Source organism: Polypterus senegalus, chromosome 2 (assembly GCF_016835505.1).
Source record: "Polypterus senegalus isolate Bchr_013 chromosome 2, ASM1683550v1, whole genome shotgun sequence".
Classification (NCBI taxonomy): Eukaryota; Metazoa; Chordata; class Cladistia; order Polypteriformes; family Polypteridae; genus Polypterus; species Polypterus senegalus.
Window position 1 is genome coordinate 206070341 of NC_053155.1, and position 20183 is coordinate 206090523.

General features: G+C 38.5%; 1 protein-coding gene across 14 annotated transcripts in view; it reads left to right on the forward strand.

Moving 5' to 3' along the window:
- Positions 1-20183, forward strand: part of dmd (dystrophin) — a 2654580-nt gene that overhangs the window by 2406865 nt on the left and 227532 nt on the right. For 8 of the 14 annotated variants that reach the window (XM_039745194.1, XM_039745193.1, XM_039745199.1 and 5 more), the window contains one exon: positions 12955-13008. The exons of the other annotated variants lie outside the window; for them this stretch is intronic. In XM_039745194.1, coding sequence (XP_039601128.1) covers positions 12955-13008 — 54 coding nt within the window. The remainder of the gene's footprint in view (positions 1-12954; positions 13009-20183) is intronic. 14 annotated transcript variants of the gene reach the window in all.

Below are 20183 nucleotides of genomic sequence, written 5' to 3' on the forward strand. Positions count from 1 at the left end.
GTACTAAGTAATTGCAACACAAAAACTAACAATCAGTTTTAACGCGAAAAGATGCTGACGAAAGAAGAGAAGCAGCGGGCCGCTAGGATGGAGAAAAGAAGAGCTGCTCAGGAGGCCACAAGCGCATCAACCTTTGAGCAAACAAATGCTAAATGTACAGAGAAAAAGGATGAAAACTATAAGTCAAGTGTATTCACGGCACGTTATCGTGCAGTACGCCATTACTGGTATTATTATATTTGTGATCAGCAACCACAAAATAGCATACAAATACAGAGCATATGCCAATTTTACCACTCCCTATGGTTTCAACATTTTTTGAAAAGAATTCAATTTGAGCCCCTGGTATCCCATTAGGGTGTAAAATGCTGGGGTCGGTTGATGTGGAATGCACAACTTCGACTCCTTCTCATTCGTTTTTGTTCAAGACATCTGTTGAATTACAGTTTATCATAAGGGTGTAATTTCCTGCACAAAATATGGTTCCAAAAAATCGAACAGTGAGAGGTTTTCAGGTAAAAGTGCCAAAAATATGGGGGAACCTCAAAAAGCTTGACTTCTTGCATAGCTAGACCTTAAGACAAGTCAAACAGTATACCATATGTGGGAGTTTTCTCATACTGGTGAATCAGGGGGCACCAGTCATTAAAAAAAAAAAAGATAACCTGAAGTGATTTTAAAGCGTTCACCACTTTTGAACACAATAAATAGATTTCACATGAAATATTAGTTTGATGGGACAAGAAAGTTGTGTTAATTGAGCCACACGTTGTACTGATGGCCAAAATGAAGAAATGAAGCCTAACACTTCCATGTAGACCAGCACTGGTACAGGCAATTATTTAAAGTGTGTCACTTGGCAAATAATATTCAGTATATGAAGAAAACACTGTAAAGCAGCATCCTAGCTTAACATTTCAGGATTTCAGCACACTGTGAGTAAGATGTCATTAGTCTGTCGACAGCTTTTAGAAGTTTGTGGAAAGAGATGAGAAGAGCAGTTATAATGTGAAACTCTGCAGTCCTGTCTCCACTCTCAGAAGAGCATAATCAGCTTGCTACTAATGGCTGTTCCCAAGTGATTTTTCTTTCTATCTCTATATTCTAAAACAGAAATTAGATTATTATTTGATAATATTAGAAAGCAATTCATATTTGAAAGTCCTTTTTGCATTAGCTGTTTTATTTTCATATTCCTTTTAGCAAACTGAAGCCTGGCCCTTCCTTGCTTTCAGTATAACAGCCTCACATCTTATGAAGATGAATTTAAAAGTTAAAAATAGCACAGTAGTGAGTCTGGTCATTAATCCTTTATTGTTCAACAGGCTTTATCTTTTCTTTCTAGTGCTTTGTACATAAATCAGAAGAAAGTGGTAATCTCCCAGGGCACCGGTCATTTGTTCAGAATGATCAATTCATCAGTCACATTTTCTGTCAATTTATCAGCAACTTGTTCAACTTGAGATCACTCCACTTGTTTATCCTTTTTTTTCTGATGTATCTCTGTTTCACTGTGCCTTATCTATTTGGAAATTAGCTGAAATTTTTAATGAAATGAAGGCACCACCTTCACTGCAAGTAGCAATGCTGTTTATCTGTCATGTCAGTAAAATGTCCAGCCTGTGTATCCTTCTATAAAGTGGACATTCTTCTACTGGCTCTGTATTCTACTAAGACCCTGTGAGCTCTGAACAGACATATTAATAAATTCTCGGCCCAGTTCGCTGTTAAAGCTGTGGATGAAAAATGAAATTCCTGTGGTTATCAGATTATATCAACATACAGTATAATCCCCCCATAACACAGCACAAAGCTCAATGGCTTCTCTTTAGCATTAAGAATCTAGACATATTACTGCAATCCTCCATCAATTCAGAAGTCTTTATCTATAGCTTTATAGTGAGCATTAATGTCAAACATAACTAAAAAGTTAGCTTTGATTAGAGGTCCTGCAATTTATGAAAATTTAACAGGTTATTTCAGATTTTGAGAGTATAAAAAGGCTATAAAATCTAATAAATAACTTGTTTAATTAGGCCTCCCTTCTGTACACTTTGTCAAAGTCATGGTTGTGAGAGCCAGAGCCATCCCAATTAGAATAGGAACAGGACCACTTCATCACAGGACACATTCACGCATTCATTGACCCAACACCACCACATACTCACATAGGCCACTAATCACTGCACCGCCCTGCTGCCCAAGATTCTGTATACATAGTTTGAAAGATTTCTGTGTCTAATAGTAAGATAAATATTTTTCTGCTGGTATTTAATATTACAAAACCAGAATCCTCAATTTGGATTTTGAAGGGTTACAGTGGGGAGCTGGTTAGTCACATATATTAAGAAATCTTGGATTAACTTCTAGCCCATGTGTACAGAAGATTCAATCCCATAGCAGAAAAATGTATGTTAGTCTGAAAGGTGACACTAAATTGGTTTTACAGTTTTCAAGGGGGGAGGTACACATATTTACTGCAGGGTTTAAACCTAAAGCCTCAATTTGCATTCAGCATTTATTATGTAGTCATTTTTTGTAATGCTGATTTACAGGGTGAGAAAGTTTAGGATTAACCTCTCATCTCTCATCCTGTATTAATGAATAATAATCTTGTTAATTGCACTCAACCCTTTGGACTTGCAATAACGGAGGTTCAAAGACTGTCCAAATCTTTAGGAATGACCCTTTCTGTCGTTTTAGTATTTGCTAATCATCCTATCTCATTTTCATGGAATCAAACAGTATAAAAGTTGAACGTTGCTTAAAGAAAACTCACCCATGACAGAAATAGAAAGTGCAAATCAGGAATGGAGTTAAACACGGCTCCTTGACTATGAGACAGCAACACTCTCCCGATGTAACTGACTTCGCATTGTTGGAAACAAAGAGGACAAAGACATTCTTGCGTCTTGTTTAAAAGCAATTTTCCTGCTTCATAAATTGCTAGGATGTCTGCCCCTTTCTAAACTGGAGGCAGCATGCAGATGGTGAAAGTGTTGATTGACGCATAAATGCAGCAAAAGAGCGTCAATGATTACATTTTTCATTTTGAAAAGTAAAGCATATATGAAATCAGATTTTCTGGCATATTTATTATCTCATTAATGTGGTTTATTACATTGGCAAATGTATGTATTTTATCCCACATTGGTACACAGTTACTATAGCACATTAGGCGCTTTTCCACTGCATAGTATGGCACAGCAAGGTTCAGTACAGCTCACCTTGGTTCGGCTCAGTTCGGCTCGGTTTGCGTTTCGACTGCAGTTTAGTACCGCTTTAGAGTGGGCGGGATTATTCACGTGTCGTTATAGTTGCGCCGCCTCTACTGCCGTGACACCGTGGAACTTTTACAACACACAGACAACACTTTAGCTCGACGCGCAAGGGTAAGCATCTAAAAAAAGCACATCACTAGCTAACTTTGATCACTGTTGCAAAGCATAAAATGAACTTAACTGCCAGTGTAACATTACAATGCTGATTCTGTATATTACAGATCTTCCACATTTTGCAAAAAAGTCGCCGCAACAGACCATCTGTTTGGACATTTAACTGTGCTTCAGAGTGGTGGGATGTGATTGTTCCCGGTTTTACAAACACTCAGTGGCTGGAGAACTTTCGAATGTCTGAAGAAACATTCATCCACTTATGCAACAAACTGCGACCAGCGATGGAGAGACGGGACACAAACTTCCGCGTGTGTGTACCTTTAAAGAAAAGAATAGCCAGTGACGCAGTAATGACGATTTTCTCCGGCCAATCAGTGACCAGCAGAGTTTACACGTCACGTTTTGGTAACGGTTCGGCGCGCTTGGAACCTCGGCTGAGGTGGTACTAAAAAAAGGACCAGGTACTGTTCCCAGTGGAAAACCCCCCAAAAGTGAGCTGAACTGAACCGTGTCGTGCCGTACTATGCAGTGGAAAAGCGCCAATAGACTCCAAATGCAGTCATATGCTGGAAACTTGCAAGGTTTTAACACTTTAATTAATACAACTGATGAATATGTCAAGAGAATTATTCACTAAAAAGCATGATGTTCCTACTGAAGATGGATGAATGGAAAATATAAGCTAAAAAGTTGACAGCTATAATTTAAGTACTGTAATATTTCTTTATGATGCAATGTAATAACAGATCTCTTTAGTCTTCAAGTGCTGGACTAGTTAATGTTTACAGATTCTTGAAAAAAACTCTGTTAGGGCTTAACACTGCTTCAGTTATGTAACAGGCATGACTATTACAGTTATGAATTATTTATAGCATATATATTGTTTAAAATTTAGATTGCTTCACATTTGCAAAGTTAGATCTTTAATTCTATATTTTCAACAAAGAATACATCAGTTATTAAATATGTTCTCATTATGACACACAACTAGTATGTGCAAATCCCACTGTCTTTTTTCCCCAGTTAAAATCTACATATCTCACATTTCATTTCATTGGAAAAAAAAAAGACTGCAGTAGATTTCCCAGATGAACAGGCAGGCAGCAGACGGGGTCTAGAAGCAAGCATCAGTTTACAGCCCAACATAAAATTTGTAGTCTTCACAGTTTAAGTCAATTTCACATTAAATGGTGTCTAATTGTAGGGTATGTCAGGTTTGCTGACCACAGTTTTTGATCTTGTTGCCGGACTATTTCAATTTAAATGACTGAAAATTGCTACCCATGTCACATTTACTGACCCCTCCAGCACACTCTCTTTTGCTTCTCACGGCCAACAGAGTGCTGCCTGACAGAGCTGATGCTGTACAAAAGGTTAACAGGCATTAAGCTATAGTATTTGCCCTTTTTTTGTCTTTTTCCATTCTGTCTTGATATGTAATAACATAAACCTTAGAGAGATGAGCTTCTCTTCTGTGAAGTCCACAACACCTGCATTCCTTATTCTTCACCCTATGTTTTGCACTCCTGGATGAGCATTCATTGGTTGTCAACTCTATTACACACATGGCCTATCCCTGTGACTAAAGACAAAATCAAACCTGCTTGAGTTTTACAGACTAGTTGGAATGAGTCGTTGGACATGTCACAGTAGGTGAATGGCTTTATGGGAGCTTGCTGCTGACTACCTCTGATTCACTAAGATTATGTAAATGAAGGCCAAGCCTACAAAAAATCACAGGATAAGATGAGTAATGTGGCATAACCATAATGCAAACAAGTTGTAGTGCTCGCAGCTGAACTATGTGGAAGCTGCAGGTGTAGGCGATGTGCTTCTATTTTTAGCAACATGTTTGATATTTAGTTGAGTTGGTAGTTTTATTTTGAGAAAGACAGGTTGTTTAATTCTACATTGTTATCAAGTAATTTTTGTCACAACATCTTTTTCTGTTTGTTAGTTTAAAATAATATTCTTTAGCTGGAGGCATTGGTTGTAAAGAATGTCGCAATTAGTCTCTTGTTCCCCTTTTACAGTTTTGCAGTTTGAAATATACTCTAATGCAGGCGTGTCAAACACGCGGCCCACAAGAGAAATTTGTGCGGCCTGCATGACAGATCCTAGTTAACACTAAACTTGTACAAAATGATTACTATCATTTGTGATTGAATCATTCTGCATCTTCAGCGTTACTTATTGACTTTTCTTACTTCCGCCTTCTGACAAAAGCGTGTTTTCCCATGGTATTACGGTACCGGAAACGTCATCTGCTAGTACAGTTGCAGCTGTGGCGTCAGCTCCTTGATAAAAAAAAGCTTTGACCAAAGTTTATGAGCCGTGACGTCGCAACTGAAGTGCTAGGCTGCAGCAGCCTGGCAGGCTACACTACTGGCTGGGCTGCTGAGACTGGGCACTGGGCAGAACTGACCTTCAAGAGTAGTAATACAGGGTGCAGCAGAAATAACTGACACATTTCAAAAAATCACTGTGGTGTCCCCAAAGCAGGTAGAGGGGTGCGGTCCGTTCCATTAGGTACAGTTCATAATAAAGTTTTCAGTCATCACCATGCTGTGGTCGGGTGAGCATTGAGGCTTTGTACTGGAGGCTTTTTCAAAAATGGCGAATCTGTAGCTGCAACGCAGAGGGTGTTTCGCACGCGGTTCAGTTTACGTGCTAATGAAAGTGTTCCAGACCGGAAAACGATTTTGCTGTGGGTTCAAAGAGTGAGGGCAACAGGAGGTTTTCAAACATCGTCCTCGGTCCTTGAACCAACTAAAGGAGGCTATTCAAGAAGAAATTGAAGGAATTTCCCCCGACATGCTAGTGAGAGTGATGGAAAACTTCCAAGAACGGCTCCAAATGTGTATCAGCTGTCAAGGCCACCATTTGGATGATATAATTTTTAAAACTTAAAGTAAAAAAACTTTTTTATATCTACATTTGAGAAATAAAAAGTTTTTGGTGATACCTCGTAGCATTTTTTTTCAATCCCCCTTTGAAATGTGGGAGTTATTTCTGCCGCACCCTGTAGCTTGCATATTTTCACTTTTTTTTGCTGTATTTTTATATAAGTGTATAAGTGCTAGTATTGTAATAAACAGTTAGTGCAGACTACAACTGAAGATCTGAAGTGGACGTGAGAAGTTGGCGAGTTGTTTATTAACAGTTTTTTGTGATTTTGCGTTTGTATAATTAGTGTAGGTCAGGAGGCATTTTGCATATCGGCTTATTTTACAATATTAACTTTGAAGTAAACTTAGTAAAGTAAAATTGGATTTTTGGAGGATTTGTTTTCCAACTTGAATTACTGAGCAATGAATTCAGTCAGCGTGTTTATGATTTCAGTTCACACAAACAGGACTTTGCGCTGTTTACATCTCCATACTCTGACAACGTTGAGAATGTGCCTGAGAATATCCAAATGGAAATGATTGAACTGCAGTCAGATTCTATTCTGAAGGCAAAATATAATGAAGTTGGTGTGCCAGGCTTGTATGCTTACCTGCCACCCTCGTATGTGCAGATCTATAAGTTGGCATCGAGAGTACTGTCTATGTTCGGAAACACTTACCTTTGTGAGCAATTGTTTTCGTTAATGAAAGCTACCAAAACCGTATCGCTCAAGATTTACTGTTAAGCACCTTTCATCCCTCATAAAAGTTGCAGCTGCACAAGATTTCAAGCCTGATATTGACAAACTGGTTACTAACAAGAGATGCCGGGACAAAAGAAATAGATCTCAGACTGTAAGAGTCCTATATAAGGACCTAGCTAAGAGGCTAAGACTCTAATTGTACACTGTTGTACTGTGATTGTATGGAAGTAAGTTGTTTTTCTTTAAACTTTAAGTGGTACATTTTTTTAAGTTTTCAGTATTGGAAAGAAAGCTACAGTAACTTTTTATAATAGTGTAACAGTATTTGTAACAGTGCGGCCCGTTGACACACATATGGCAGTCGAAGCAGCCCACCAATGGTAGGGAGTTTGACATGCCTGCTCTAATGCATACGTTCTTAAGCAATGGGTCATGACCCTAAAAGTGTCACCTGAATTTGGGTTGCTCAGAGTTATGATTCACAACAGTCCTCGATGGGAAAGGATCGCATATGGTTTGCGGAGAGTCTTGGGATGGGCTGCTATGCTACAACCTCCAAGAGGGACAAATCAACCACACCCACCTCACCTGCGATGATTCCTGGCAACGAATTTCCAAGGGGGACAGGAATGACGATCGACGGTAGTTCTGGGTCTCCAAGAAAGAAAAAAGGCAAAATTGGGTCATGAGAAAAAACAAATATGAACCACTACACTACTCATGTGTACTCACTACTCTGGGGACACCCCAGAGCTAACACATCTCAGCCAAAAACACATTCAAGGTAGAATAAAATGATATTTATTCAACAAAATCTCATTTACAGGTGTAAATCAGCCCAATACAGTATTAACACACCAATATACACCTTCCATCTCCATCCACATCTCCTTTGCAAGCTTGCCCTCCTCCTTCTGACTACAACTTGTCTGTATGAGACAGAGAGGTTCCTTTTATATGGGGCCCATGAGTACTTCTGCTGCTATAGTATTGCCTACCAAAAGCACTTCTATACCAAATGGAAGTTGCATGAAGTAGGAGCTTTCTTTTCCCATATTGTCACATGGAAACACACAAGGACTCCAACAGGGCTGCCCTTCCACACTACAAGTCCCTGTGGGTGTCCAAACTGGGATCCAGTCAGATGAGTGCCACCACCTCTCATTTTGGGGAATAAAATGTTCATAAAATCCAGTTGTCCCTTTTTCATCCATTATTTGTTCTTCACGACTGCCATAGAAACGATGGCCCCCACCCGGTTGGGTTGCACCTCCATTCTTGCATTCCTTTTACAATGGCCTTCAAACCAAGTAGAAAATCATCCTTGACCCCAGTTGGGATGCCAGTCCACCCACTCCGGCACTTACACATTGTTTAGCTTAATATTCTTTTTTTTTTTTTTTTTCATTTTATCATTTTTTTTAATTACCTTTGTTCTGCATTGACATAATAACAATTAACAAACGATAGGCAAAGGTACAAATGACACTGCATTCAAAAAGAGTAACTAGTTCATAAGTGCAAACATTAGCTAGCAATGGATTAACTGTTCAAGTCAATTTAATATAAGCAGCAGAGCAGAATCCAAACAGGTCACATAAACAAAATTTATTGACATTCACATATAAAACATGCAAATACTTGCTAACGTTTCATTAAGATTAACAAACCATGCTGGGCATTTCCTGAATGATACAATGAAGATACAAAATAACAAGAAGAAAAGCCTGGAGCTACAAGGATGCCCAGGTCCAATGTGAGGAAGCTCTGTTCTGACTCATTTCATGTGCCCAACTCAGATCAACTAAACTGATATTATAGTAACTGCGTCTCCTCTATATTGTCTAATTACCTAATGAAACACCATGCACTATTACTCTTTTCACTATTTTAATGTGTTTAGAAAATTTTAATTTTGAGTGACACATGTGAATGTAGTTTTTAAAGATATGTTCTTCTATTTCGGCACCACAGTTGCTGTATATGACCTGTCAAACCTGCACCTTTAATATTATGTGATGAAGCAAGACACTTAAATTGAGATCATTCTTGGTTACATGTATAGTGTACAAAGAAATTTACACAAACAACACTCAGCTTGGAGCTTTTCATAGCAGCGTTAGGCCACAAGAGACATTCTGTTGTCACCATGCTGTGTAGTAATAATGAATAAGAAGGTTATTTTCCCATTTTGAACATCTTTTTTATTACCTATGGCCCTTGTACTCTTCATGAGCCAGAATAATATAACTTTCCTTCATATGTCATACTGTATTCATAGTTTTCCTTCTGTAGGTGAGAATAAGGGGAGCAACATTATAACTACTGTATAGAGTATGCGCATCAGTGTTGGGGTTAGCACTACAGCATCTGTTGGGGTACCACACACATGCACAGTATTTGATAATGGGCTATGTCATGGCTATTTACAAAAATAGACAGGGTGGGCACAGCAAGGAAAGTGCAAGTGGCATTAAAAAAAAAGATGAATAAAATTTAAAAGATGAATAAGAGAGGCATACAAAGGTGTGCTTTGCTATACTGGAGAAGTAAGGATGGGTGTCCTAACAGAAAAAGCAAAGTGAAATTCAAAGATCCCTAGACCAGGGGTGCCCAATATGTCGATCGCGATTGACCGGTAGATCGAAAAGGTAGTGCAGGCAGATCTCATTGCATTCAAAATTTTTTTTTTTAAAATGTTAGTCTATCATATATCCCTCATATGGCATTTGCCACTTGATTGACATACAGGGCAGCCAGTCTGAGATCTCTTTTCTTCTAACACACTGGTCATCCCGCACACACAATCAAACGCGTGAGCTACTACAAAACTCCGTCTGTCTAAGTGTCTGAGTTAGCCTTCCAATTTATATCGACTAAAGAAGGGATTTAAAAAAAAATTGTTGGTTATGTGCTGGATGTGGAATTGGAAGAGGATTTTTTCTCTCACAATATCACAATCAAAGTGCGTTTGTCTGAACTTTCAATCTATCATTGATATTCCAAAGAAGGAAAATGTGGAAAGGCACTTTCAAACTGTTCATAAAAACTACGAAACTGGCTACCTTCCAAAAAGCGATCTGAGAAAGAGAAAGGTGAGGGAACTAAAATCAAATTTTTCAAATCATTTTTCACTCGGCTAAATTCAAAAGCAAAGGCAGACACACTGAAGCATTGTTCCGGGTGAGTCACTCGATCATTAAGCATAAGAAGTTCTTCCAAGATAGAGAGATAATAAAAGAGGCCTTCGTTGAGGCAGATGGCTAGGGAGAAATTCCTGCTGAAATTTCAAGACCCCTGGCCAGAGAAAAAGGTGTTTCTCCTTGTCATTGAACATGCACAATACAAGCAAGTTAATAACGATCAATAGCCGCTAGACTTGGCATTTTTTTCCAATCTGACCAACATGTTGAATGAGCTTCATTTACAGCTGCAAGGAAAAGAGAAAACCACAGTCAATATGATTATCTCAGTTAATGTTTTCAAATGAAAAATGAAACATCTGTCCTCAAAGCTTCAGCGCCTTGATTTGGGGAACATCCAAAACCTCGCGTCAGAACTGGAGACGCAATGGAAGGCATGGGTGCAACTTGACAGCATCCACTACACAGAGCAGATTGAAAATTGCCTGTCAGACTTTACCTAATGGAAAAAGTAACGATTCGACTGTTGCCCAATGTAGCGGAGAAAGAGTAGCATTTCTTCTTTACAAATGTATTCAAGTAAAAGTAAAAAGTATGGTGCAGTAAAATGACTCTTAGAAGTACAATTTTTACTAAAGTTACTTAAGTAAATGTAACGGAGTAAATGTAACTCGTTACTACCCAACTCTGATGACTGTAGGTAGATCATTTTGACCTGGTCATTTTAAAAGTAGCTCGCAAGCCGAAAAAGTGTGGGCACTCCTGCCCTAGACAGTGTGAAATGAACAGCCTTGACACACACAAAAAGGTTTGGGGCAGCCACCCATATATTGTCCCTGGCTGCAAAAGGGTTTTGAAATAGCACTCATGTGCATTGTTCTGAGTCCTGAACTGAACTGACGGGATGATGAAATGATGGCGACTTTAAAGGCCAAAACTGTAAGTGACGTTGTCCGTGGCCAGAGCCCCAAGTGAGATCATTCGTGGCGGAATTTATGTTATTCATGGTGCCAGAACCAGAAGTGACGCCATTGATGGTGCATCTGGTAGGTTTTCCTGTATCTGGCCTGCAGAGATAACAAAAGTAGAATTAGTGCACCCTGCCACCCCCTGGCCTGGCGGGTAATTACCTTGACTTGGTCCACTCAGCTTCCTCCTATTCGCACATGTGTGACAACAGCAAAGTCAAGAACCTAAACTATACTTAAATTTCTTTGCTCAGAAAGTTACTTTTCTCTCACCGATGTGTCTTACCTTTCTTTAATTAATAAAGTTCAGAAGATTTCAATATGTGAATCTCATCTTGATGGTCACCACTATGTTACATATTGCACTGTAGAAAGCATCCACTTGGAAACTGCATATTGTCACCGCTACCATTACTCTGAATGACTGAGTAGGAGAGATAATATTTAGGGAACGCTCTCGAATAACGTAAGCTCTTATCAGTTTACTACAACTCAATTCCCTTATGGTGTCTTCTCCAAAGCAGCAAATGAAGAGACACAAAAATGCAACAAAGCACTTCAATTCTACTTTTCTTCTTTGGCTTTGTTTTTTTTAGGATTTTGTAATTATTACTTTTATTTATTGTAAATGTTCAGTAGTTTAATGTGGATGGCAAAAACAATTTTGAAATTAAGGTAGAATAACATTCAGATTATAAAACAAGGAATGGACAATGGGGGCAGCACGGTGGGGCAGTGGTAGCGCTGCTGCCTTGCAGTTAGGAGACCCAGGTTCGCTTCCCGGGTCCTCCCTGCGTGGAGTTTGCATGTTCTCCCCGTGTCTGTGTGGGTTTCCTCCGGACGCTCCGGTTTCCTCCCACAGTCCAAAGACATGAAGGTTAGGTGGATTGGCGATTCTAAATTGGCCCTAGTGTGTGCTTGGTGTGTGGGTGTGTTTGTGTGTCCTGCGGTGGGTTGGCACCCTGCCCGGGATTGGTTCCTGCCTTGTGCCCTGTGTTCACTGGGATTGGCTCCAGCAGACCCCCGTGACCCTGTGTTCGGATTCAGCGGGTTGGGAAATGGATGGATGGAATGGACAATGGTTGATTTTTCAAACTGTATTAAAAACAAATAGTGAAGAAGGAGAGCTGTGCTGTCTTGTCAGTGTTGTGCTACTTCCATTTACTAAAAACCATGGTTCTGCAACTTCCCTAAATGGTCCTTAGTGCTAACCAGGGCCGTCATACCAGCATTATAGGCCCCCCGGACAAAGTGGTGCACTAGGGCCCCATACATAGGCATCAGAAAAATTGTGGGCCCCTTTGTTCCTGGGACCCCCAGTCAGTGCCCATATGTTAAGACGGCCCTGACACCAGCATCATGGCTGTACTGCTTTAAAGGCAGAATTGGATTTTGTTATATTTGGCACTTTAAAATTCAGATAGCTTCTTATTGTTATGAAAACTTATACATTCAAGTAGTTCATATTGCTCATGAGATTGAATGCAGTTTATAAAAAATAAATATCCAGCAAGGGATTGCTTTTTAAAAAGTTTTTAACCAAATGATAAAAAGTGGTTGTGTTTTACCTTTCTTGTTGCATTTCCAAGCCTGTTTGTTGTGAAATTTTTGCTGGGAATTGTGTGACCCAAATGCATCTTTGTACCTTCTGAAAGTGGCATGTACAGCATTTTGCACGCACTTGCATACTAAACACTTTTACCTTGTTGAAAATGAAAACCTGCCAATAACAATGTCCTGCTAATTGGAGTTTATATGCACTTTGCCAGCTGAAGAGACTGCATGTGTGTAGCTGACGTTTCTATGGAAAAATGCTAACATGAAACAAAAAAAAAATCTTTCATTTTTGTGCACAGGCCAGACAAAGAAAAAAGGCCTCTGGCACTCACCAGGACAGAAGAAAAAGAAAGGTAGGGGCAAAGAGCTGATAGCAATTCAGTAGGAGTTTAATGTGATTAAACTAAAACTTCAGAACACTTCTGTTGAGTCTGTGGTGAACATCTTGCTACCCACTAAGAAAACTTTGATATTAAAAACTTTCAATAAAATACCTGAGGAAAAAGGAGTCAATAATATTCATGATGGAAATATGCCACATATTGTCTGCCATTCTAAAGAGCTGTGGGTAAAAATAGTAAAACACAGTGAAGTCAGGTTAAGAATATTGTAAGAAATGTCCATCACTGCAAACCACTGCATCACCTGTGGTAGCCAACAGAAGGCCACTTAAGCTGGCTGTGATTTCTGCTGTGGCTGTTAGTGCTTGTATTTTCTTACCCAGAAACCTTTGAGTGGTGCCAGTCATCTGGGTATCATAACTGGTAACCAGTATTTCAAACCATCTGCTAAACATTTGTATCTCTATAAAGTACTATACAGTAAGTAGCCTTTCATTGTAAATGTTTCCTTGCTAACTTCAGAAATGAAATAAATGAACATTTCATAAATTTATAGAAAAGAGACTACATGTTTGCAGATTCTTGTTTCATAAAAGACACCATTACACTTTCAGTGGGCAAGTCTATCAGAAAATAAATGGTTATAATGAAATCTTATAGATTTGTTTAAAAAAAGAGAAAACTGTACAGTGTTTATTCATAGTTTCTAAAATATCACGAAACCATAGCAACAGCTAAATATAGTCAAACATCCTATAGTTTCTATATGAACATATTTTCAAAGTTTGACTTTCTGTGTTCTACATTCAATAGGTTATTGCAGAATAGGAGCTTTAAGGTATTTCTTTAGTGTATCTCTTTTTTCTTATTTCTTATTGCTGTGTAACAATAGTAGATGCTCTATAGGTGGCCCTAGCCCAGTGTCAACGGTCCTTTAAAAGTCTTGCTAAGACCTAACAAAGTGTTCTTCAGCTCTGTTACATATCAAAAACTTGCATCTGGTCTGGTCAAAGGAATTGCATAACATGTTTAGACTCTGCTGAAACCCTTGATAGAACAAGCTATGTAGAAAAGTATTGGATGGATGAACTTTGGTTTGTTACTGATGATTACCATCACGATTGACAGTGCATTTTGTGGACACAATCAGCTATAATAAACATGCTCCATTGAAGAAATCGAGAAATATTTAAGGATGGCCACAGAGCTAGACCTCTGAAGAATGTACAATATGCAATGCCCTGGGATCCAAACCTTCACATCTTTTTGCCATAAAAATGTTAATAACTTTAATGAATGATCACTTCCTGTGGGAAGGAACCCTAAAGTTAACAAACTACTTTTACAATCAGGTTAGAAACCTTCAAATAATGATTAATAAAACAATTATGTACAATAAATGTGGCAAGCTACAAATCCAGACTGATTCCATTTCAGATTCAGATTCAAATTCAACCTGTCATTGCTCCAATACTGTAAGGCAATTGTTGCACCTTTTATAAAAAAGACCATCTTGACCTCCTTTTGTTTTGCAGTGTCATCTACAGATTTTCTCAAAACTCAATGTTTTGTAGACTGGTGACTGGGGGCCAGGGTATGCCTAGTATCTATTAGATGGCAGAAGTTATGTCTGACCATCACAAGAAACACTTGCCTTTGTGGTACAGTAACCTAACTGGGAAGTGTAAACTACTTAATAAACATTCATGAAAATACAAGGAGAAGCATGCCGTCTCTAAACAGACTAGGCTACAACTTGGATTTGAACCCAGGACTGTAAGGTTGTGACACAGCAATGTGCCACCTTCCATTCATACATGTTAACCTTGATGAATATCCTTAGCACCACTACATTCAGGTTTATGTACTTAATAGTATTTTTTGCAGTATTGGTGCATATTTTTGCACTCCCCTTACCAAAGAAATTCTAAATAAGGAGTGTCCAACTCTGGTCCTGGTGGGCTGCAGTGGCTGCAGATTTTCATTCTAACCATCTTCTTAATTAGTGAGCCATTTTTGCTGCTGATTTACTTGTTTTGCCTTAGTTTCAATTGACATGACTCAGACCCCTTAGTTGTTTCTTTTTCCTTAATGAGCAGCCAAACAATAATGAGACACAAAAAACATGACCTGCTAACCTGAAAATAAAGAAAGGTGAAAGTCTTGGTCATGTTGGTCTGCTCAGGTCACCAAAACATCTTGACGGTGGTCTTAGAAAAAACAGATAATCATCAGTCTGCTGTGGCAGAATGAGAGCAGCAACAAGTCATGATAGTCAATAATGGCTTTAATTAACAGCAAGAATTGGCTTCTCATTAAGAAACTAGTTGAAGTGAAATTGGCTGGAGTTTGACGTTCCAATTTAGGTGGTCATCTGTTGGCTTGTTTCACATCTCATTTCTGTTTGGCTGCCATTTACTGAAGAAGCAAATCAATTCAGAGGGCTGAATCCTTAAAAGCAGGGCTATTAAAATGAATGGAAAAGGAGTTAATTAGCAATGCAAACTGCTTGCTGATTAGGAAAAGGGTTAGAATGAAAACCTGTAGCCACTGCGGCCCACCAGGACCAGAGTTGGACACCCCTGATCTAAATATTAAAAAAGTCTGAATTAGCGTAAGCCGTCTTTGAGGTATTCACAAGAAATGTAATGATTTACTTCATAAGGTAGAAGTACATAATAAGCAAGAATAGTCGTTTAACATATTTGAAATATTTATGTGTGCACTTCAGTATAAATGTTTAAAGTCTAAATATACTCAGTTGTAATAGACATTTATAATTTTCACTCTCTTACAGAGGCTCATAGAGAGTTAGATTCCTAGCAAAGGATCAAACATTAAAAATAACATCATATTTTTAATCACCAGCCTTGAAATAGCCTAAAATGATACTCCACATGCTTATGTTTGAATTTTGTCATTTCTAACCTTCTGGGTGTAGCTCTTAGAGGGCTAAGACCAATAATAAAGAATGAAATATCAAATAAAATGTGCAAAATAGCATAAAATGACACTCCACAAGCCTATATTACCAATCCCAATTTTTTTTTAAAGTTTTGTAAAAAGGAATAACTTTGACCCCTTGTATAACTTTAGAGAGTGAGCCCCTGGGGTCAGCTGATGTGACATGCACAACTTCGAATCCTGATCATTTTTGCTGAAGACACCTATAGGTTTACTCTTTATCATAAGGTTACAATTTCCTGCACAAAATATGGTTCAAAAATGGCCTAAAAACAAGAATTTATTGGGGTCAAGAAGGTGAAAAATAGGGAGGAAAAAGCTTGAAATCTCTACATATATAAAATCCAATGTCTGTGTGTATGTCTTTCCGATTTTCATGACAAAACTACTTAACGGATTTAAATCAGATTTTTTTAATATAATTTGCTTGAATATTCTGGTTGATTTTGCGACTTCTCTCATCGCGCTATGTATCATAGTTCACTTGCACTGACCCGAGACAGAGGCTATGGGCCGAGGGGAGAGGGAAGCGTGATGTCAGGAGTGGGGAGCCAGGCAGGGCCCTCCTCACTCAAACGCCAGCCTTCGTTTGAATCAGTCTACCTTTAGCCATGTTTTGGAGCGTACCTTGCTTTCACTTAGCTAGCGATACCTGTTTGTTTATTGATTTTTAAAGTTTGTCCTGTTTCACTACTATGTGGGTAGAGCTGCAGGGGACGGCTAGTCTTGTATAACTAGACATCAAGACAAGCATATCATGTGTGGGGTTTTCTCGCACCGGGGTGTCAGGAGGCACCGGACAAAAATCACTGAAGTGATTTCAAAGTGTTCGTAAGCAATTCTTATGAAAACAATAATTAGAGCACTAAACCTGCAAGCTGAGAATCTGCTCACTTATTCATTTCTTAGCATGTATCCAATTTTCAGTAATCATCATTAAAAAAGACAATATAGGAATCTTGGCTGCATACGCTGGGATCTGTATCAGCCTCAAAACAAAGAACTCCTCCGTATGCATGGTAAAGAAGGCTGTTATGTACTACAAAGGCACCACAGTCACTTCTGACTTCTGCCATGTTTGGGAGGACAGTTAGCTAAGAGGGGAGGGATGAGTGAAATGGAAAGGGCAGGCACATCGGAGGCAAACTGTGAGAAGGTGAAGCAGCTACTACATACGGTATGCAGCTTGACAGTGTTCTTCTTTAGCACAATAGCAGAAATGATAGCTAAATAACCCATCAGCCACCTGAGTTCAATTCCTGCCACTGTCAACACTTCAGGGAGGAAAAGTCACAGTTTGGGTGGCTCCCAGACAAAGAGAAAAAGCATTCTGAGGCATTTTGTCAAACGTATTTTTTTTCTATGGGATGATGGTAATTCTAGGTACAATATCCATTTCCCTGTTATCCTCATATCCACCCATCCATTTTCAAAATTAATTTACTCCAAAGTCAGGATCACCAGTAGCAAACCCTATTCCATTTACCACATATTTATTTATATGCTACATTTGTGAAACAGACAGGGGAATATTTGAGTCTGCAACCCAGTAACTGTAATAAGATGAGAGTGCAAAGTTCTGTCCTCCTTCTGGTAGTTACTTTTCTAGAGGCTGCCACTCTTATTCTTTGATCATACAACAGATTTTTGAATAGTTTGCCCATAGATTGTCTAGCTCTTAACCAATTCTGATGAATGGGGATTTGATATGTATCACAGAAGCATTGTGCACAACAAAGATGCCAACCCTGAATGATTGGCGGGCCATACCAGGGCTCATCTACACTCACACGGGGTTAGTTTAGAATTTCCAGTTTACGTAGCATGCATGTCTATGAGAAGTGGGAGAAAAGCTGGAGAAAGCACAGGAAAATGAACACAGATGCAGAAAGAATATGCACATTCCCAACAGTGACTGTTCAAACCCAGGACTATGAAGTTATGAAGCAATTGGATTTCAGTATGGTATTCATTACTTTTTAATTTTTTTTCTGAAACCACTGACCAGAAATCCGGATCAAAGGGAACAACATCATGGAGAAAGCTAGTCCATCATGGGGCACTTTCATATGTGTCCACATACTAGGCCAGTTTAAAATCACCAATCAACCTAACATTCACATACAGTATATTTAGGATGAAGGAGGAATCTGTTGCAAAAACTAGGAGAATATGCAGAGCTGTAGCCACTATATCAAAGACTGGAACAATTATGTAGAATATTTAAAATGTGTTGGTTTTCACAAAGAGTTAATGATTAGAAATGGCTTTCAAGCAAAAAACGTGCAGGAATGTTCTCAAGAGGGGAACCATTCAGTCCATCAAGTTTGATTGGTTAGCTCCCTATAATTCATTTAGACACTTGCTAAGAAGAAAAACAAAAACATAAGATTACAATCACTAGAAGATAAAGTCCCAGATTCACAGTTTGTAATGTGTATGAACAGAAAGACAAGGGCAACTTTAAGGAAATTTGAATGTGACAGTTACATTTGTCATTTTGAGGGTTTACTAAGCCTGGACACAGCCACAGGGAGCTAGAGCCTGAATCCGTACATGAATCACACCAGTCCATACATAAAGTGTCAAACAGTAATAATGAAGTTAATGAAATTTTTATTATACAACTGTAAGCAAGCAAAGTAGAAGTGGATATTAGAATCTGTAGACCTCTTCAGCAAGGGGTTGCAGGAAAAGCAAAGCTCTCCTGGAAGTAATAAGTGCAAGACACAAATAAGCCCTTGACCTGACTAAATTTCAGAATGATCTATCATTTTGAGGTGTGATTCACCACTCATGATTTTGACACTTTAAGCAGATGGCAGCAGTTATGTGTCATTTTTAGTTTATGCACATGCAGTATTGTACTAATACATTTTTAATGAAATGTCAGAAACCACTGGCTAAATCATCTTAATTCAGAAATTCCAAACATGATCTTCGAAAACGATGCTACACTTTGTATTAGTTGCCTAATAGTAAAATGCTTGATTTTTATGAATTGGAAGGCTTTATATAGTCCCTGAATTTTTTGCTGAACACAGCAGTGGACAGATAAAATTATTCAAAGAAGAAAAGTCTACATCTACACTAAAAGATGCCCTTCTGAAGCGGCATGAGAGGCTGAAGTGGAAGGGAGACAAAAAACCCTGTTGCTTAGAAGAGAAGTAGAAATCAAGTGTCCAATACGACATTCAAAAAAGAAAAAAAAAAAAACACAGTTAAATGATAGGGCTCCACTCTTTATTCTTCTCAAACTGCTGTGAAGTCTTACTTTCTGAAATTGCACTTCCAGCTGATGTGAAACAAATGGCAAGGATTTCTGAAACAATTACACATGAGCTCACAGTGCTTAATGCTGGAGGAGCAGCATGCAAATTGAGACATTCTTTAGAAAAGTGAAAAAGTGATTGTGGAGAGCAACTGACAGAATTACATAATATGAACTGAATAGATTTTTTTTTTTCTGTAGAAATGATTCATGGGGATTTATGTTTTATGGGAAAAAGGCAACAGTGGGCTATAGCACTGGCAGTAATCCATAGTATTATTTATTTATAGTTTGTGTGGGACTTTTTAGTTAAGGGCTTTAAGCAGTAACATGCTTGGCTGTAAAGATTTTAACCTGTAACATTTTTTGATGCTGCTTTATAAATACAAGTATACAACTATATAAAAACAATATTGGCAATAAAATACAAAACAAGTGAATACACACCAGAGTTTACCATTGTGTAACCTATTTAATCCTGTCCAGGGGCATGTAGAGTTATAGACCATTAATGCAGTAAGCAGCCCTGAACATGGCAGCAGTCCATTACAGAGTTCATCAGTGCATAGACTCACACTTGCACAAGGCTTCTTTGGAATCGCCAATGAACTCCAAGTACATGTCATTTGGGAGGAAAACTGAAGTATCTGAAGAGCCCAAACATGGAGTGAACATGTGCACTGCAAACAGGTAACAGAGTGAATCCAGGATTTTGGATCAGTAGCACAACACCTATAACTGCGGTCTAGAAGTCTCCTCAGTTCTCCTCAAACTATGCATTTCACCTTGAATATTTAAAAGATATGTTCATTAAGCATATAACAAGGAATGTTGTTGTGTTTATTTAGAATATACTTAATTGTTATTATGACTTCAAAGAAGATTGGGTTATATTTTAGAAGTCATTCATAAAGGAATCTGGACAATTCTAAAAGTTTCACAAAGTTTTCCA